Raw genomic sequence first — 18,354 nt, forward strand, 5'->3', positions numbered from 1 at the left:
ATTGAAAAAAAATGATATATTTTAAAAGATTTCTTAATAAACTGACGCTTTTTCTTGTCCCCCTCAAAACTAGGCAGAGAATGCTTAAAAAAGTGATTAACATAGCGGTTTGAGCAGGATGGAGAGTGTTTGTGCAGTAGAACGCTTTTATCAGCGCGAAACACTCACAGGAATTCCGGTTTGGGATTGTCCATCCAATTCCTGCGTTCCACAGGAAGCTCTGCATAAAAAGCAACTGAAAAACGCACAAAGGCATTCAATTTCTCGTCAGTCTGTTCACGTCGAGCATCTAGAAATTAACCGTTGAGGTTTTGTTCTAATAGAAAAGCGTGGGTGCGAGTTTAAAATAAATTGTAACGATGGAAGAGTATTCTAAACTGCCTGTCAAGTGGTCGGGGTTGGTTCCCATGGCAGCCTCCGTTCATCGCGCGCAGAGACTCACAACCACATGACCTCATACTGAGGGGGTAAGGAGGATTTCTTTTTTCGTTGGTCTAAAAAAGCAGAACTTATCATTTCATTCACTTTAGAAGAAAAAAAAACCATATACTTATATTTATACTTGTTTGAGATGCTTGAGTGTGATTGAATGGTTTATTGAGCCATTCTTACTGCCAGCAGTAAAATGACATTCAGGCCTATTTGGATGTAGCCTGATCTTAGACATAGGTAACCTAACCTTACCCTGGTTCAAAGGTGGCACATCACTCCCATTAGGGAGAACATGGAACTGTGATAAAATGTTGTTACCCAAGTTGCCAAGTTGTGACGTTTCACCACTGACCTTTTACCTTTTTATCCAAAAGATGACAACAAATTTGTTTTTGACAATTAGAACCTTGTCAATATGGATAATGTAGCTAGTCTGAGCATATTGTCAATGTTAAGCAAGCTAGCCTACTTTGTTGTAAGCAATGTTAGCAAGCTTATCAAGCTAGCTAAAATCTTATTGTTCTTACTTTAAAAGTACTTGAACACAAACATGTCAGACTTGTGACTTCCCACTTCCCAGTTTCCCATTTCCTACGAGAACGTGAAGCCAGCATAACTACCAATCTAAAAATGTTTAACTGACATGGCTAATTGAGTGACTGTCAGTGACTGACATAACAAGTGAAAAAGCGCTGGTGCACAACCACATTTCCAAATTGCACCTGGTGTATTCTACTATACTTACTCTCACTAGTAAATTGGGACCCCGACTGAGTTTTATGCCTAAAACTGCGTATGCCTGGAACTGGTCCTGACTCCCATATCAATGGAATCCGTTCAGATCAAGCTGCGGCCAACTATGATAGAATTCTAAACTATCCATTCACATCAACCATATTAGGCTAGGCTACTTTCTTTCAGTGGTGGAAAAAGTACCCAATTGTCATACTTGAGTAAAAGTATAGATACCTTAATAGAAAGTTACTCAAGTAAAAGTGAAAGTCACCCAATAAAATACTACTTGAGCGAAAGTCTAAAAGTATTTGGTTTTAAATATACTTAAGTTTCAAAAGTAAATGTAATTGCTAAACAATACTTAAGTATCAAAAGTAAAAGTATAAATAATTTCAAATGTCTTATATTAAGCAAAGCAGACTGCACAATTTTCTTGTTTTTAAAATGTACGGATAGCCAGGGGCACACTCCAACACTCAGACATTATTTACAAAAGATGCATTTGTGTTTAGTGAGTCCGCCAGGACAGAGGCAGTAGGGATGACAACATGTTCTCTTGATAAGTGCGTGAATTTGACAATTTTCCTGTTCTGCTAAGCATTCAAAATGTAACTAGTACTTTGGGTTTTCAGGGAAAATATATGGAGTAAAAAGTACAATATTTTCTTTAGGAATGTAGTGAAGTAAAAGTAAAAGTTGTCAGAAATATAAATAGTCAAGTGAAGTACAGATACCCAAAAAACCTACTTAGGTTGTACTTTAAAGTATTTTTACTTAAGTACTTAAAACCACTGCTTTCTTTGCATACATTAAAATTATATTTGTCATATTATTGATTATCATCTGATTGCAAAAAAATATAAATTATTTTATTAAATGCCTAGTGCAGTCAAAAACGTGATTTTCCTCTGTTTTATATATATATTCCTACACTATGAGGTTGGAATAATACTGTGAAATTGTGAAAATTATTATAATGCCCTTTTAGTGTAAGAGCTGTTTAAAAAGACTGCCTGAAATTTCAGCCTGTTTTGGTGGGATTGGGTTTTGGCTTTCCATGGTGACACACCTTGCGGTAAATTAGTTAATAGACCAATAAAAAGAGTTTCAAACCTCTCTGCCAATAACACCTAATTTTCAGTTTTCTCCTTCCCACTCAGACCACTCCCAGACAGTCCTAGCACAATTCTTGCTTGAGAAATTGCCCTTTACTAAGAAGCTATTTTTTGTTTCTTTTTGACCGTTTTAGTTGAAAACAATCACAGTAAGGTACTTAATTGTTACCCAGAAATGATTTGATATTGAGATCTCCTTATGGTGACGTCACGCTACCTACCCCCATGCGCGCTTTGACGGTAGGCTACTCATAGAGACCGAACCTGCATGTGGACTTACTGAGTGAGATATTGCTACTAGGCTATAAACACAAGACGACTCAGTGGAATATAAAAGGCACCATAACTTTCTGTTGACGATTTCGTCTTATATGGAGAGGGTTTTCCGTTTTGCTGGGAATTTCACATTTTGGGCAAGGGAACAGTGCGTGGCTGCACATGGAACAGTTGTGAGTTTAGTGATTGGATTTGACAACATTTTACAAAAAAGCTAATTGGAATAAGTATTCAGAGAACTTCCTTGTGAGTTGCACGTTTTTATTTCATGTCGGTCCATTACGCACATTCAATACTTGTATGCATGCGCTCAGCTCAATTTAATTTTGATATGAACATAGGCTGCATGCTACAGTTGTTTAGGCTATTATTGAGTTACATTGTGACTATTAATCAATATCGATAATAACTTTAGCATGTTGTTGTATTGAGAAGAGGTAGGATGTCATTAATTCTCTTTCTGTGTGTGTGTGTGTGTGTGTGTGTGTGTGTGCGTGCGTGCGTGCTGTGTGCATGTATGCAAGAGTGAGATCGAAAGAAAGAGCAAGAGCATCTCTGACTGAGGCAAGTTTGCAGTGTGTGATCTAGTGATTAAAGTATTGTAAAACACTGCCGTCTGTTGGCCACTGTAAGAAATGTGTAACTTGTGCCAACTGCTTTATTATCATGATGCACTGATTAGACCAGGGCAATGAGGGCACGTTCTATCCATTTACTGTGTTGGCATAGCTGTTGTTGAATTTGACTTCCAATCTCATTTGCAACAATAACACTATTTTAATTTCTCAGCTAGATCAATATTTAACTGAGTTCAGGGCACTTGATTAACCCATTCATCAGTCCAGGTGTAGCTGTTCAGTTTTGTTTGGCTTGGCCAGGTCTGATTTGACTCGAGTAGTGTGTTCTCGGCTTGGGAGATTCTGGTTAGATGGTGCTTTGTGTGAACTGAGATTCAACCTACATGTGATCTTTGTTTTAGGGCTCCATTCAGTCAGGGCAGGACAGCCGGTCTCAGTCAGAGTCAATGGCTTTGAATTGGTGTATGATTCTGCCAGTTTCAAATCCCTACCTCATGCACTCACACAAACGTCCCCAGGGTTAATGAAATCAACCTCTTAAGTTATCCATTCAGGAAGGTAGAGGTGTGTGCTCTTCACCCTACAACCCACACACTTTTTTTTACTGTACCTGGAAACAGCAGTGACCCTTTGTGCTGCCCTTGTCCTCCCCACCCTTCCACTCCCATCCCCTCACTCCCATCAGAGGAGAGACCCTCAGACACAGTGGTGGTAGTCTGTCTTCCCACCCACCCCAGCTCCATAGCCCCTCCTTTGGCCTGACCTTGGTAACCCCCTGACAGGCACGTTGTGTAAGCTGATCCTACTGTCTGGTCTGTAGCCATTAGAGAGATATCCTCCCCTGTACACAGGGCTCCATAGAGCCTAACTCCTTTTCAGACACACACTTAGACATATAGACAAACAGACACAGCCTCCAGGTCTCCTCTGCACTCCACTCTCAAACACTGTCATCACATGTCTGTCTGTCTGTCTGTCTGTCAGCATGGACCTCATTGCACCCTCTGGCTGGGTGGGGTCACCTGGGGCTGGGACACACCCAAAAGGAAGGAGAGGGGTGGAAGGAGGGCACTGAGATATTGGGCTATATATGGGGAAAGGGAAAGTGTTTTTGAATGGATCTTCATGGCCTGGATGACATTCCCATTTAGTTCTTTATCACCTGTGGAGTGTCATGTTGTGCAGGTAGAGTGAACACAGGAATTAGCCGCTTGGCTCAATATATTTCTAGAGAGGATTATGTTTGTAGAAAAATATTGTATGGAAGTGCCAGAGTTGTGGATTAATTTAATTAATCCCCCAAATCACTCTTTGGCTTCCAAGCAAACAACTATTTCTTCAACCGGTGTGACACCCATTCCACTGAATTAGTCAGCAAAGATATCCGCAGATATATCTCTCCCAGAGAGGTTGTTACTGTATATGTACTGTACTGTATTCCCTTTTGGGAGTGTGACTCAGACTAATGGCAGCAGTATCCAGTCTCACAGCCTTACATTTAACTACAATCTAATCATCAGCGACACGGCCTGCCAGCAGCAAGGCAAAGCTGTGATAGCTGCACACCCTAAGGTCTTCTTTGTTACTTCAGAATTGCATTTGATCTACTCTAAAGATAAGGGACACACACAAACACGCGCACACACACACACACACACACACACACACACACACACACACACAGTCTTCCAATCCCCTGTCTCCCAAAGTGCCTCCCTGCAGAGCAGACTGGAATTATTAGCTGTACTCTACTATAGCTGTGACGATTTGTGAATGAACACAGGCTGAGTAAGGTTTGCGTGTCGGCTCTCTGGGCGTGGAGCCCAGGGCTTAGTGGCACTTCCAGCCTAACTCGCTGCGTCCCAAATGGCACCCTGTTCCTTATATAGTGCACTACTTTTTCCTATGGTTCATAGGTTTCTAGTAAAAAGTGGTGCACTATATAGGGAATATTTGGGACGCAGGCTAACTCTGTTACTCTAGTTGCGAGCCCAAGCCCAAGGCTAAGAGCAACCCCTCAGGGTAACATTAGTGTTATGCTATAGACTAGAACAAAACCCAAGGCCCCTGCCTATAGGATCAATTCCAGGTTAACTGTAGTGCCATCGTACTACTCTCTCAGAGGCTAAATCAACTTTCAGAGTCAGAGTACCCCCTTCTCTTCTGAAGGTTAACCAAACTCCTGCTATAGCTCTCCATAAATCTAACAGAGTAAGGGAGCAAGGAAGAGAGTATGGGCCAGAGCTGGAAGGAGACCTATCTTCACTTTATGTTCTGAGAGATGGGTCAGTGTGAGTTCACCCTGGCCTCACACTGGCGTGTGTGCGTTTGTTCCTGCTTATATGTGTATGTGTGTGCATGTTGCCTAGGTGAGGCTGTGGGTCAATAGACAATATAACAGAGCTATAAAAATTTACTGGGTAAATGGGGGGGGGGGGGGGGTTAATGCAGCATATAGTCTAAAGTAATGCACTATCCCATTTGGGACACAACCCATGATGCCACCTCTCTCCCTGTGGCTCTGTGGCCCTGGCTGCGGTGTGGAGTGACGGGTAAACGTCCCTCTAATGACAGGTCATCATTCTGCGACCGTAGGGGTCCAGCGCCGGTCTACATAATGATGGTTAGAAGGGAACATTAACCCAGCAGAGAGCAAGGGCAATGTTTACACACAGACAAAGACACGCCCGCCCGCAGGCACGCACACACAACCTACCGCTCTGAGCATCCGACAAACAATCTAGCTTAGACACAGAGCATAAAGCACAAACATGGCTCATAGCATCTTTACAGTCGCTCGTAAACTGTGTTCTGAACGGAGGGGGTACAGTAACCAAAATGCTAAATCTGGTTACTACACCCCCTACTGCTACCTATCGTCTGAACTCCTTCACTTTTACGACCGCCATGTTTAAAAGCAGCCACCAGGGAAGCACACTCAAATCTATTTTAACCAAAGCTCGGGGGGTCGTTATACATCAATAATTGGGTTGATTACGTTAAGCTTTTCAAGATGAGGGGCTCTGTCATTCATACAAATAGCTGTGGTAGGGAGACTGGAGTCACGTAACAAACGGAGGAGAAAGTACATAGCTACATATTATGAATACAGTGAAAATATGACCTGTGTGAATGTAGTGAATGTTGAACGAGTCATTTTCAGTCAAATGAAATTTCAGTGCTGGTATGTTAATCACTGCCACATTTTTAATAATACAGTGGAGAGAGTAGGACTGTTACTCTGAGTCACTCTTAACCTCTCTCTCTCTCTCTTTCTTTCTTTCTTTCTTTCTCTGTGTGTGTTTGTGCAACCCCATTCCATCACAATGTTATAATGTAATAACAGAGCCATACTCTTCACTGCAGATTCAAACTTAGCATAGTATTATAGCAGTATGTGTATCAGCTATTTTAACTTCAAGTATTACATTTTCCACTTCTGTCCATGTTGCACTATCACTCCAGAACTTTATTTGAGGTGCAAAGTCAAGCAGTAAGTCTGTAACTTCGCAACGTGCTCAACCCTACCTGCCCTTTTTAAAGCTAATTGTTTATGACTAAGGTGTGTAGAGGGGGGTTGAAGTCTGGGCTTTGACACTGTTTTAATGTCCTCTATCCGGAACATTCACCGCACCACTTCATCTAATGGTCTCTAATGCTTTCTAACTCAGAGTAGCTCGGGGGTAAAGCTCTTGAGATAGAGAGGAGGTGGAGGAGTGAGATGGGAGGAGGAGGAGAGTGGCTTTAGTGTTCTCACTGACACGACACAGCTGACAGCATGACAGCAATCATTGGTCAGAGTGAGTCTATCTCAAGTGGCCCATATGCTGCTATAGAGATACAGTATGTTTGCTGGAATGGTGTGGGGACTGATATTACGAGTGCTGTTAGGAGATGGATTTCCATGAATTTTACGTGGTCACGTGAAGAATTCCAAAAACACGTTTTCATGTGATCTTATGTGAAGTTAATGTGATGATGTGACATGTAAAGAAACGTGTGATAACATGAAACGACACGTGAAAACATGATCACGTGAAATCATGTGAAAACGTGTTTTTGGAACACTTCACTTGTGATCATTTCACATTACATTTTGTGATTTTCCACATGTGATATCGTGTGGTTATTCCATAAGGGTGTGTTTGCTTATGTGTGTGGGGGTAACACTGAAGCCTTCCACGTGAGATATGAGAGTGGAGAAGTAAGCTAGTCGTATCTCTGAACTTATTTCTATCATGGTTTCTTTAAAATGTACAACATTTTATTATGACCAACTGGGGTTCAAACCCTGGTCTTCTGTGCATCACAAGTGGAGTGGAAACGTCAAGTGGTCCACTGTAGCTCAATTGGTAGAGCATGGCGCTTGTAACGCCAGGGTAGTGGGTTCGAAACCCGGGACCACCCACACGTAAAAATGTATGCACACATGACTGTAAGTCGCTTTGGATAAAAGCGTCTGCTAAATGGCATATTATTAAGTGGAAATGCATGAACAGAAGTTACTCTTCACTTTCTAACACCTAACCTCTGTGTTTGTCTCTCTCTCTGTGTCCCTACAGGTAGCTGGCATCATCCTCCTGGAGATCAACACAAGGAGCTGTAACATCAGAGAGCGAGGAAGCCCCGCCACAGCCATTCTCCCCTCCCCCTCATCCTCCTTTTTTCTCCCATCGGACTGACAGAGAGAGAGAGAGTGAGGGAAAGAGCGAGGGAACGTGGGAAAAAAGAGGGAGACATGTACCAAACACTCCTCCTTTCCTCCTCTCTCTTCCTCCTCCATGTCACGGCCACTCCACAGTTCCACGGTCACCACGGGTAACCGCTCCCTCATTCCACTTCCTGTGTTTGTTATTGGCTGTCACTTATTGGTCGTTCAGCTTTGGTCCTTGGGACGGCATGGCTACATGGGGGGCTAGCTTCAGTTACACACTAGCCACTTACTTAATTGGGAGCTGTTTATTTAAAAAGGTATTTGCTTCTCTTGACATTCTCACCCTGAGTAAATGTGTACTGGTTGGCCAGATAACAGTTCTTAGATGATTAGACTTAGGTCAACTCTGAGGAGATGCAGGTTCTATTTTTGAGATCTCAGTTTATTTCAACAGAGACCAAAACAAACTAGAGCCCTCACGAGAGGTCAAACGGCGATGAAAGGTCAGAGGTGACTCTCAACTCGGACACTTTCAGTGGCGATTACATTGGCCAATCAGCATCAATTACATGTCAGCTAACCTCCACTGACACATAGAGACCTCAAGGTCACATCATCAATTGAGAGTTAAAATGCTTGCTGGACTGTTTAGTTTCCAGACTGGTTAAGAGACCACAGACTGGTTCAGAGACTACATACTAGGGTTGAAACACAGTCTCAAACGGTCCCCTGATGCAGCACAATCTATAGGTGAATGCTTCAGAGGTAAGTGGTGTAATTTCACGTTTTAAACCATGAAGATTCCTGTCAGTAATTGAACTTCCAACATTATGTAAATTGTTAATTTGATGTAAAATAATTATGATTATGTGGAATTTCATGACTTGGTGTGTAGCTAGCTGTTAAACTAATACAGTGACAGACTGATTTAACAACAGAGACAGTCCTCATATGTCCCAAAGAATACCTCTCCAGTGTGTGTGGTTATACCTGTGTGTGTGTGGTCTCACCTGTGTTCCTACGTGTGTGTGTGTGTTGCAGGAGGAGGGTGTGTGGCAGAGATGTCCGTCACAGCAGTGTAGTCACGGCGACAGAGTCGTTCGTCCAGCCTGTTCACAAGCCCTACATCACCCTGTGTCAGGGCCACCGCTTCTGCAGCACCTACAAGTAAGAGAGATAGCCATGACGGTCATGGTCACGATCACTGTTGCTATCGCTATCACTGCAAACATCCCACCTAATCTTATCATAATACCATGCTAATGCCACCAAAAGGTCCATATCACTTCCCATTCAACTACAGACCGCAAAAATACTGCAGTAAATACTACAGTAATGTCCGCAAAAACACTACAGTAAATACTATAGTATATTATACTACACTATTTAATTTGCATATACCCTGCCTATTCTCCTCTACCATATCCCAATTTGTGCCACCCATAAGTGAGAAACCTACTTGCCAAGTATTTTGTTCCTTACAGGTTATAGAAAAAAGCAGAAGCGCTAAACTATGTGTTCAGTCCTACCTACCAACAGGTTATGGATAAATTGTTCTTTGAGTGTTTTGTCCAGTAGGTTTCCTCAAGGAAAAAGCAGCCACTGCTATATCAAAGATAATAAAACACTATAGGAAATACTACAGTAATATTCACAAAAACACTATAGTAAATACTACAGTCGGCAAAAACACTACAGTAAATATTACAGTATACTACAGTCTGCAAAAACACTACAGTAATTACTATAGTATATACTACTATATACTTTTTTGTATATACTATATTAAACTGTAAATACTACAGTAATGTCCACAAAAACACTACAGTGAATACTGCAGTAAAGTCTGCAAATACACTACAGTGAATACTATAGTATTTATACCATAGTACATTATAGTATTTTTTCATGTGGGATCACTCTCTTATATCATACTCGTACACAGAAGTGGGTCACGGCACATATTTTTGGGGAATCCAAATATCAAGCACTTTGTATAACTACGGGAAATGAACAGCCAGCCAACAGAGCCCACTGCTGTGTTTATCTTGGACAACCTCTCCCTCCGTACTTACGCACTCTTTCTTTCTCATTCTCCCTTTAGCTTGTTCTCTCTCTCTCTTTCTCTCTTCCTGCACAGTAATGTGCCCACATGAAAAAATACTATAGTATACTATGGTATAAATACTAAAGTATTCACTGTAGTGTTTTTGCAGACTCTACTGTAGTATTCACTGTAGTGTTTTTGCGGATTAAAGTCAGCAAAAACACTACAGTGAATAATGTAGTATTTACTGTAGTAAACTGTATTATACTGTAGTATACTGTAGTATTTACAGTTAAATATAGTATAAATACTGTAGTAAAGGAAAAATGTAGTATACACTATAGTAACTAATGTAGTGTTTTTGCGGATTGTAGTATACTGTAGTATTTACTGTAGTGGTTTTGCGGACTGTAGTATACTGTAGTATTTACTGTAGTGTTTATGCAGACATTACTGTAGTATTTACTGTAGTGTTTTTGTTTCATATTTGACATAGAAGTGGAGGCTTTCTCTTTCAGGAAACCTATTTGAAAAAATATTAAAAGAGCACATTTTCCATTAGTAGGTAGGTAGGTAGGTAGGTAGGTAGGTTCAGCACTTCTGCTCTTGTCTATATAATGTAGGAAACACAATATATTCTATACTTGGCATGTAGGTTTCTCACTTACGGGTGGCACAAATTGGGATACAGGGGAGGGGAATGGGCAGGGTAATGCAAATAAATACTGTAGTATTTACTATAGTTTAAAAATGTAGTGTTCTTGCAAACATTACTACAATGTTTTTTTTGCAGATAATGCTGTAATATTTGCTGTGGTATTGTACAGTATACTACAACATTCTATAGTAAGTACTACACATGATGTGGGTGAGCAATGCAGCAGACCTCCCAACAACTATAATTATAAACGTACCTTCCAACCATGAGGCTGTTATGAATTAATTTGTTTGAGGCATCATTCGTGAGGCAATTTTTCTCCTTTCCTCCCTCTTTCCCCCTCCTTCCCTCTCTCCCTCTCTGATGTCTGTGCCCGTTCACTGAGGACAATGCCAGGAAACATTTCAGCAGATTTCAGTGAAACAGCTGAACGCAGAACTGGCTTGGTGTCACCCCCTCTTCCTCCCCTCCTTTACACATTTCCCCCCCTTGTCACACGCACTTGGTAACCAGTGGTCCATGGTCTAGCCTAATATTCCAGTGAATTCCCATTCTCTCATCTACACTATATATACAAAAGTATGTGGACACCCCTTCAAATTAGTGGATTCAGCTATTTCAGCTACACCCGTTGCTGACTGGTGTATAAAATCAAGCACACTGCCATGCAATCTCCATAGACAAACATTGGCAGTAGAATGGCCTTACTGAACAGCTCAGTGACTTTCAACGTGGCACCGTCATAGGATGCCACCTTTCAGTTCGTCAAATGTCTGCCTTGCTAGAGCTGTCAACTGTAAGTGTTGTTATTGTGAAGTGGAAACGTCCAGGAGCAACAACGGCTCAGCCGCGAAGTGGTAGGCCACACGGGACCGGCGAGTGCTGAAGCACGTAGCGCTTAAAGATCGTCTGTCCTTGGTTGCAACACTCACTACCGCGTTCCAAACTGCCTCTGGAGGCAATGTCAGCACAATAACTGTTCTTCTGGAGCTTCATGAAATGGGTTTCCATGGCCGAGCAGCCACACACAAGCCTAAGATCACCATGCGCAATGCCAAGCGTCGGCTGGTGTTCTGTAAAGCCAGCCGTCATTGGACTCTGGAGCAGTGGTAACGCGTTCTTTGGCGTGATGAATCACGCTTCAACATCTGGCAGTCTGACGGACAAATCTGGGTTTGGCGGCTGCCAGGAGAACACTACCTGCCCCAATGCATAGTGCCAACTGTAAAGTTTGGTGGAGGAGGAATAAGGGTCTGGGGCTGTTTTTCTTGGTTCGGGCTAGGCCCCTTAATTCCAGTGAAGGGAAATCTTAACGCATATAATGACATTCAAGATTATTCTGGGCTTCCAACTTTGTGGCAACAGTTTGGGGAAGGCCTTTCCCTGTTTCAGCATGACAATGCACACGTGCACAAAGCGAGGTCCATACAGAAATGGTTTGTCGAGATCGGTGTGGAAGAACTTGACTGGCCTGCACAGAGCCCTGACCTCAACCCCATCGAACACCTTTGGGATGAATTGGAACACCGACTGCGAGCCAGGCCTAATCGCCCAACATCAGTGCCCTACCTCACTATTGCTCTTGTGGCTGAATGGAAGGAGGTTCCAACATCTAGTGGAAAGCCTTCCCAGGAGAGTGGAGGCTGTAATAGCAGCAAAGGGCGGACCAACTCCATATTAATGCCCATGATTTTTTTATGAGATGTTCGACGAACAAGTGTCCACATACTTTTGGTCATGTAGTGTACATTCTTCTCTGCTTACATGGAGAAAACTCCAGGAGCTCAGAACACAGTGTTGACAAACAGGGGAATCTGACCAAATGCTACTCTACAGTGTAACAGACTAGTGTTGATTTCTCAGGATCATTATTCACACCTAACTGACTCTATGTCGGCAGCACAGACCCTGTCTAACCTCTCACTCTCTTTTGTGTGTTTTCTTCAGGACAGTGTACAGGGTGGCGTACCGTCAGGTGACCAGAGCGGCGCCAGTCTCACACTCTTACCCAGAATGCTGCCCGGGCTGGCGACAACTCCACTCACACAACTGTAACCAAGGTAATGGGGGCTAACGTTCTCCTAGCATCCCATATGTCGTGTGTGTGTGTGTTTATTACATATCCTGTCCTCCCCAGCGGTGTGTGTCCAGTCGTGTGTGAATGGAGGAACTTGTTTAAGACCCAACCACTGTGCCTGTCGTCTGGGCTGGATAGGACGACGCTGCCAAACAGGTACACGCATACACACACCTACACACTATTGCTAGCACACTTAAATAAACAATATCAGTGACTCTCCCTTCCTCTCTCTATCAGATGTGGATGAGTGCAGTGAGCAGCAGCCCTGTTCTCATAAGTGTGTGAACATGGCAGGCAGCTACCGCTGTGTTTGTAGAGAGGGCTACAGGCTGGCAAGAGACAGCCACTCTTGTGAGAGCCTTCCTCCTCCTCCCACCCGCCCCAGCCAGGCAGCAGCAAACGATTACAGACCCCCCTCCAGTGATACAGGTACACCTACCTCCTCTTGCTATTCATCCACAGGCATGGTAATCAATCATGTGCTATGTGTGTGTGTATTCCAGCAGAGCCTCCTATGGGAGTGAAGAGGAGACAGGACAATAGCCAGGCTCGCCGTCCATTATTACTTTTGGTACGCGCTATGCCAAACTCAACTCGTACCGTGAGTAATAATGCACTGCGACTGGTACCAACTGCAAGTGGACCGTATGCGCTCAACAACCAAGTGTGTGGTCATGTACAGTATGGTATGACCAGATGAACCATGCTGATAACCGCTGTTTCAACATAGATTGATGTAGACTTATCTTCCTTATCTTTCGCTTAGGAAAACGTCCCACCATTACAGAACTTTCGTTTAGTATTGAGTGGAGCATCCTTCTCTCCCGCACTTTCACTCAAGCGTTTCTCTAAACTGCTGCATATCACTCTGAAGAAAAGGAAAACAGTTGTTCTCATAAACCACGTTTCCATCCACAGTTTTTATGCGAGTAAAGTCATACCGTATAAAAAGAAATCACAACAGCTGTGATGGAAACAGGAAGTGTCGGTACATTTTTATAAATGGCGACAGATCATTTGTTCGTTCGACATGGTGGGACCTTTTTGTGTCGGTAAAATGTGTAATGCGAGAAATGGCAGTGGAAACACCTTTATGCGCAAATATTGATATAATAACCATCATATTGAAGTAAACTTGGAGTAATGCGATGACATGGTGTGTGGTCCTCCCACTACGACTCGGGAAACCATGCAGTTTATTTGGTTACAGATTAAATAAGTTAAGATAAACTTCAAAGGGTGGTGAAAGTGCAAGGTGATGAGCTTGATGCTCCTTTCCAATAAATATCGAGGGTCTTATTCTGGTGACATGGTGATCGATGCTTGGCTGCCGTTTGACAAATAAAAATATTCTTGCTCTTATCCACAATAATCTCATCATGTAGACTAGCCTACCCGCACAGCCTACCCGCACAGCCTACCCGCACAGCCTACCCGCACAGCCTACTGGCACTGTATCTGCCAGCTGTTGGCTAGAGCGCAGGTGCCAAGACCAGAGTTGCACATTTGCAATTTAACGCAACAGTTTTTGTGACAAAACTATTGGTAGAGTTGAAAATACAATAGACATGAAAGCTTAAGTGAAAAATTACATTTTGTGTACACTACGTCATCACGCACTGATTTCTATCCGCAACAAATCAGTTTGGTGGAAACACACCACTGGTGGGAAAATGCGCATATTTTCTTTATGAAGATTTAGAACATTCGCATGAAAATCTGTCACCAATTGGATGGAAATCTAGCTATAGATGTGCTTTGTTTGGCGTAACATAGCAACGGGCTAAAAAGTTATACTTTTGAATCATCTGTCCATAGAACGTTCTTCCAAGAGTCTTTGATGATCATCCAGGTGCTTTTTGGCAAACTTGAGTCAACTATTTGGACGAGATGGGTCCCATTATGCCTGGCGAAAACCAAACACAGCATTACACAGTAAGAACATCATACCAAAGGTCAAGCATGGTGGTGGTGGTGTGATGGTTTGGGGATGCTTTGCTGCCTCAGGACCTGGACGACTTGCCTTAATAGAAGGAACCATGAATTCTGCTCCGTATCAGAGAATTCTACAGGAGAATGTCAGACCATCCGTCTGTGAGCTGAAGCTGAAGCACAGCTGGGTCATGCATCAAGACAATGATCCAAAACGCACAATCAAGTCTACATGAAAATAGCTAAAAAGCAACATATTTGAAGTTTTGGAATGGCCTAGTCAAAGTCCAGACCTAATCCCAATTGAGATGTTGTGGCAGGACTTGAAACGAGCAGTTCATGCTTGAAAACCCACACGTCACTGAGTTAAAGCAGTTCTGCATGGAAGAGTAGGCCAAAATTCCTCCACAGCGACGTGAGAGACTGATCAACAACTACAGGAAGCATTTGGTTGGAGTCATTGCAGCTAAAGGTGGCACAACCAGTTATTGAGTGTAAGGGGGCAATTACTTTTTCACACAGGGGAATTGGGTATTGCATAACTTTGTTTATGAAAGAAATGAAAGAAATATGTAATTGTTGTGTTATTTGTTCACTTATGTTCCCTTGATCTAATATTAGGTTTTGGTTGAAGATCTGATAACATTCAGTATCACAAATATGCAAAAGTAGAGAAAATTAGAAAGGGGGCAAATACTTTTTCATAGCACTGTACAAACTGGTAGTACTGTATGTACATAAAGTACAAGAGGCGGCGTTGCCAAACCAATGACCTCTTCCTCGTAACCGCTTTCTGTCTGTCTGTATTTGTGTCCAGAGGAAAGGAAAAAGTAGTTATGACCAAATTCACACACGATGGCTCTTCTCAGCCAAACTTAGACATGCTGTTCACCCCCCTGAGTGTGGCTGAGGATGGATCGAGGGTGGAGGGGGTTGTGTGTGTGTGTGTGCGTGCGTGCATGTGGATGGATGAATAGGGGTTAGGGAGATCTTTTGCCTAATCAGCACAAAGTGAGAAAAACAGCAGGAAAAAAAACCAATGACAGATCTCTGTACTTGGTGAAAGTGACGTGGGGGTGAGGGGAAGTTAGTGGGGGGAATATGTGCAGGCTCAGGCTCAGTACAGAAGTGTTCTCCTTGGCCAACAAAGTGCCAGGCCAGCAGGCAGTCACAGCATCAACATCAGTGTTCTGGTTAACAGCCCTATTATAACCATGAACTATTCAGGCTGAGGTCTGATGTTGATGAAGATCACCAAGATAAACATGGGAATAAATGCCCTGCTCAGACTGTAACAGCTCTCGTCTGACCCCCTCATCCTCCCCTCTCCGTCCGTTTCTGAAGGCTTTTTTCCTTCCTTCTCTCTCCCGCTTCTTGGCCGGGACAAGCTCTCTCATTCCAGCTCCATCAACCTCGTCTGCTGGGGGTCACCCCCCCCCCCCCCTTGACTCAATAATAGGCCACATCTGGGAGAGATAAAGCTGTTCTCAGTTTGGCCCTAGCTCCGAGACGCGGGTTCCTACCCCAGTTCGGAGCCCCTAGCTCTGGGGACCTGTCGTGGGGAGCAGGGGGACACTTGGTGACTGGTTGGACTCAGGCCAGCCCAGCTCACCCCTCCTTGTCCTGTAACCGATAGGCATGACGGACTGTGTGTCTATATATAATGCCCTCTCTGTCAGTTATATGGTGTGTGTCTGTGACATTTTCCCATATTCTCAGCCCCTTCTGCAGGCTAATTTATGGATTTGTCACCGGCTTCACCACAAGCTGAATTCCCCAGCCAGCTCGTAGATCTTCGGTTCTCTTCCCATTTGTTTCAAAGCTCTGAGACTGATACCTCCTGCCTGCTTTTGAATCACTCTGAATCGGAGCAAGATGCAAGAGGCATTATCTATCTCAAAGACATGTCACAAGTCCAAGCTTTTGATAGAATAGGAAGGATTAACCATTACACTCTCTCTCTCCCCCTCTGTTGAACCTCTCTGTAAGCCAGCCCTACTGGGTCATATTCTATAGGGTTCACCGTAGCAAAACGTTTTGCAACAGAAAATGAAAATCTGTGTTCTTATTGGAGAATTTCAGGCCCCCTCGTTTTCAAAACATTTTCTCCCTATTAACAACCTCGGTGTGCAGTTGGAGGGTGTTTTTAGATAGTGGTGATCCACATTGTATTTTCATGTGTGTGTGTGTTGTCTACAGGTGGAGGGGTCACAGAGGAGGTACAGAGCCTGAAGAACAGAGTAGAGCTGCTAGAGCAGGTACATCTGCACTCCTCTACCATCACACGCACGCGAACGGGCGTACATACGGGTGTAAAGTCCCCCTTTAACCCTGGCTAATGCCCCTCTAGCATCCACCCTGACCCAGCCCTAGTCACACACTGCATGGTGTAATATCAAATACCACTCAAGATGTAATCATGAACATTTGTTAACCAACAGAGAACACACACGCTCGCAAAACCCAGCATCCTTTGAAACGCCAGACTCTGGTAGTGACCTTTTTAAAAGTCTTTATGGGCTTTTCATTAGAATTTATGTTGTTAATGCTCCGTTGATTACAGTAAAAGTCAATGAAGGGCTGCAGGCAGCTGAAATGGGGGGGATCCATATAATAGAGCAGTACCTTTTACATTACAGCGACCGCTGCGATGGCATTACGGATTGTATTGAGATATGTTACCAGTAGGAACATAAATGAGTTGCTGTCTCCCTACTGCTTGTATCCTCTCTGTTGTTGTTAGGCACACACAATACAGTGGTGTCCAGAACACATTGATTGATTAGTTAATGCCCCTCTCTCCTCCCTTCCCTCCAGAAGCTCCAGTTGGTCCTAGCCCCCTTCACCAGTCTGTTCCCGATGTCGCTGGACGAGGGCGTGTCTGAGAAGACCAGCTTCCTGTCTCACTCCTTCCAGCAGCTGGACCGCATCGACTCGCTCAGCGAACAGATCGGCTTCCTCGAGGAACGCCTCGGAACCTGTGAGTGGATAAACACACAGTTAAAAATGTATTTTCGTTGTACTCCTCTTGTTGGACTAAGTGGCCAAATAGAGGCTTGAAGTGGATGTGAAGTGATTTGGTTGACTATAGATAGTAACACCCCACTGGGCACACACTGGTTGAATCAACGTTGTTCCCACATCTTTTCAATTAAATTACGTTGAACCAAAGTGGAATAGACGTTGAATTGGCATATGTGCCCAGTGGAACTGATTTGTCCACTGCTCTGTCTTCACTACAGGTTCCTGCCAGGAAAATTAGACACAGAACATGACTGGATGAAAACCAACCGGACTTCACACAAGTCTGAATCCACAACACAATAACAATAGGAATGGAATGATTGCCCCAGCCCAGGAATATGGTAGGAGGAAGAATGTTAGCAGAACATAGGCCTACTCAACGTTTGTGTATTCATGTTCCTATACCAGCCCAAAGTTTTGCTCTTGAGAACCCAAGGCATTAACAAGGCATTCTGCCTTATCCCAAGGGTTCTCAGCTATAAGCACTGCTTATAGCTGATTTCTGGTTTCCGTGTTTTAGGTTCACATCAGTGCAGCTGGTTCCACTGTCAGAGCCACCATGGTGGGTCTCACATGGACATCTGTATTTGTCTATTTAAGTTATAATTCCTTGTGCTTATCTAATAGAGCTACAATAGACAGTTGGCTTTTTTTCTTTTTTTTTTTACATAGCTTTGTAACTTTTTGTAATAAAATTGATTAATCAAAAATGTCTAGTAGAGGATTTATTGTGTGAATGTAGAGTTTATGTGAATCCACGTGGAAGAAATATAACTACATAGATCGAGATCTCATTTTGACCACTCAACGAACAAATTCCTAT

General features: G+C 43.2%; 1 protein-coding gene across 1 annotated transcript; it reads left to right on the forward strand.

Moving 5' to 3' along the window:
• The first annotated feature begins 254 nt into the window (after positions 1-254).
• LOC311100106 (epidermal growth factor-like protein 7) lies at positions 255-18,236 on the forward strand. The gene is made up of 9 exons (XM_084140858.1): positions 255-467; positions 7,699-7,954; positions 8,832-8,957; positions 12,443-12,555; positions 12,633-12,728; positions 12,813-13,004; positions 16,707-16,765; positions 17,325-17,487; positions 17,750-18,236. The coding sequence occupies exons 2-9, from the start codon at positions 7,875-7,877 to the stop codon at positions 17,767-17,769; spliced, it is 849 nt and encodes a 282-aa protein (XP_083996984.1). The 5' UTR covers positions 255-467; positions 7,699-7,874; the 3' UTR covers positions 17,770-18,236.
• Positions 18,237-18,354: the final 118 nt, after the last annotated feature.

The sequence above is a fragment of the Coregonus lavaretus genome (assembly GCF_964263955.1).
Source record: "Coregonus lavaretus genome assembly, chromosome: 24".
In the NCBI taxonomy this organism is placed as follows: Eukaryota; Metazoa; Chordata; class Actinopteri; order Salmoniformes; family Salmonidae; genus Coregonus; species Coregonus lavaretus.

Excerpts from the sequence above, each read along its gene's own strand:
- LOC311100106 (XM_084140858.1), top strand. The coding sequence starts at position 7,875 with ATGTACCAAACACTCCTCCTTTCCTCCTCTCTCTTCCTCCTCCATGTC. Across the intron at positions 12,556-12,632 it reads CTCACACAACTGTAACCAAG|CGGTGTGTGTCCAGTCGTGT; the intron begins GTAATGGGGGCT and ends TGTCCTCCCCAG. Across the intron at positions 17,488-17,749 it reads CGAGGAACGCCTCGGAACCT|GTTCCTGCCAGGAAAATTAG; the intron begins GTGAGTGGATAA and ends TCTTCACTACAG.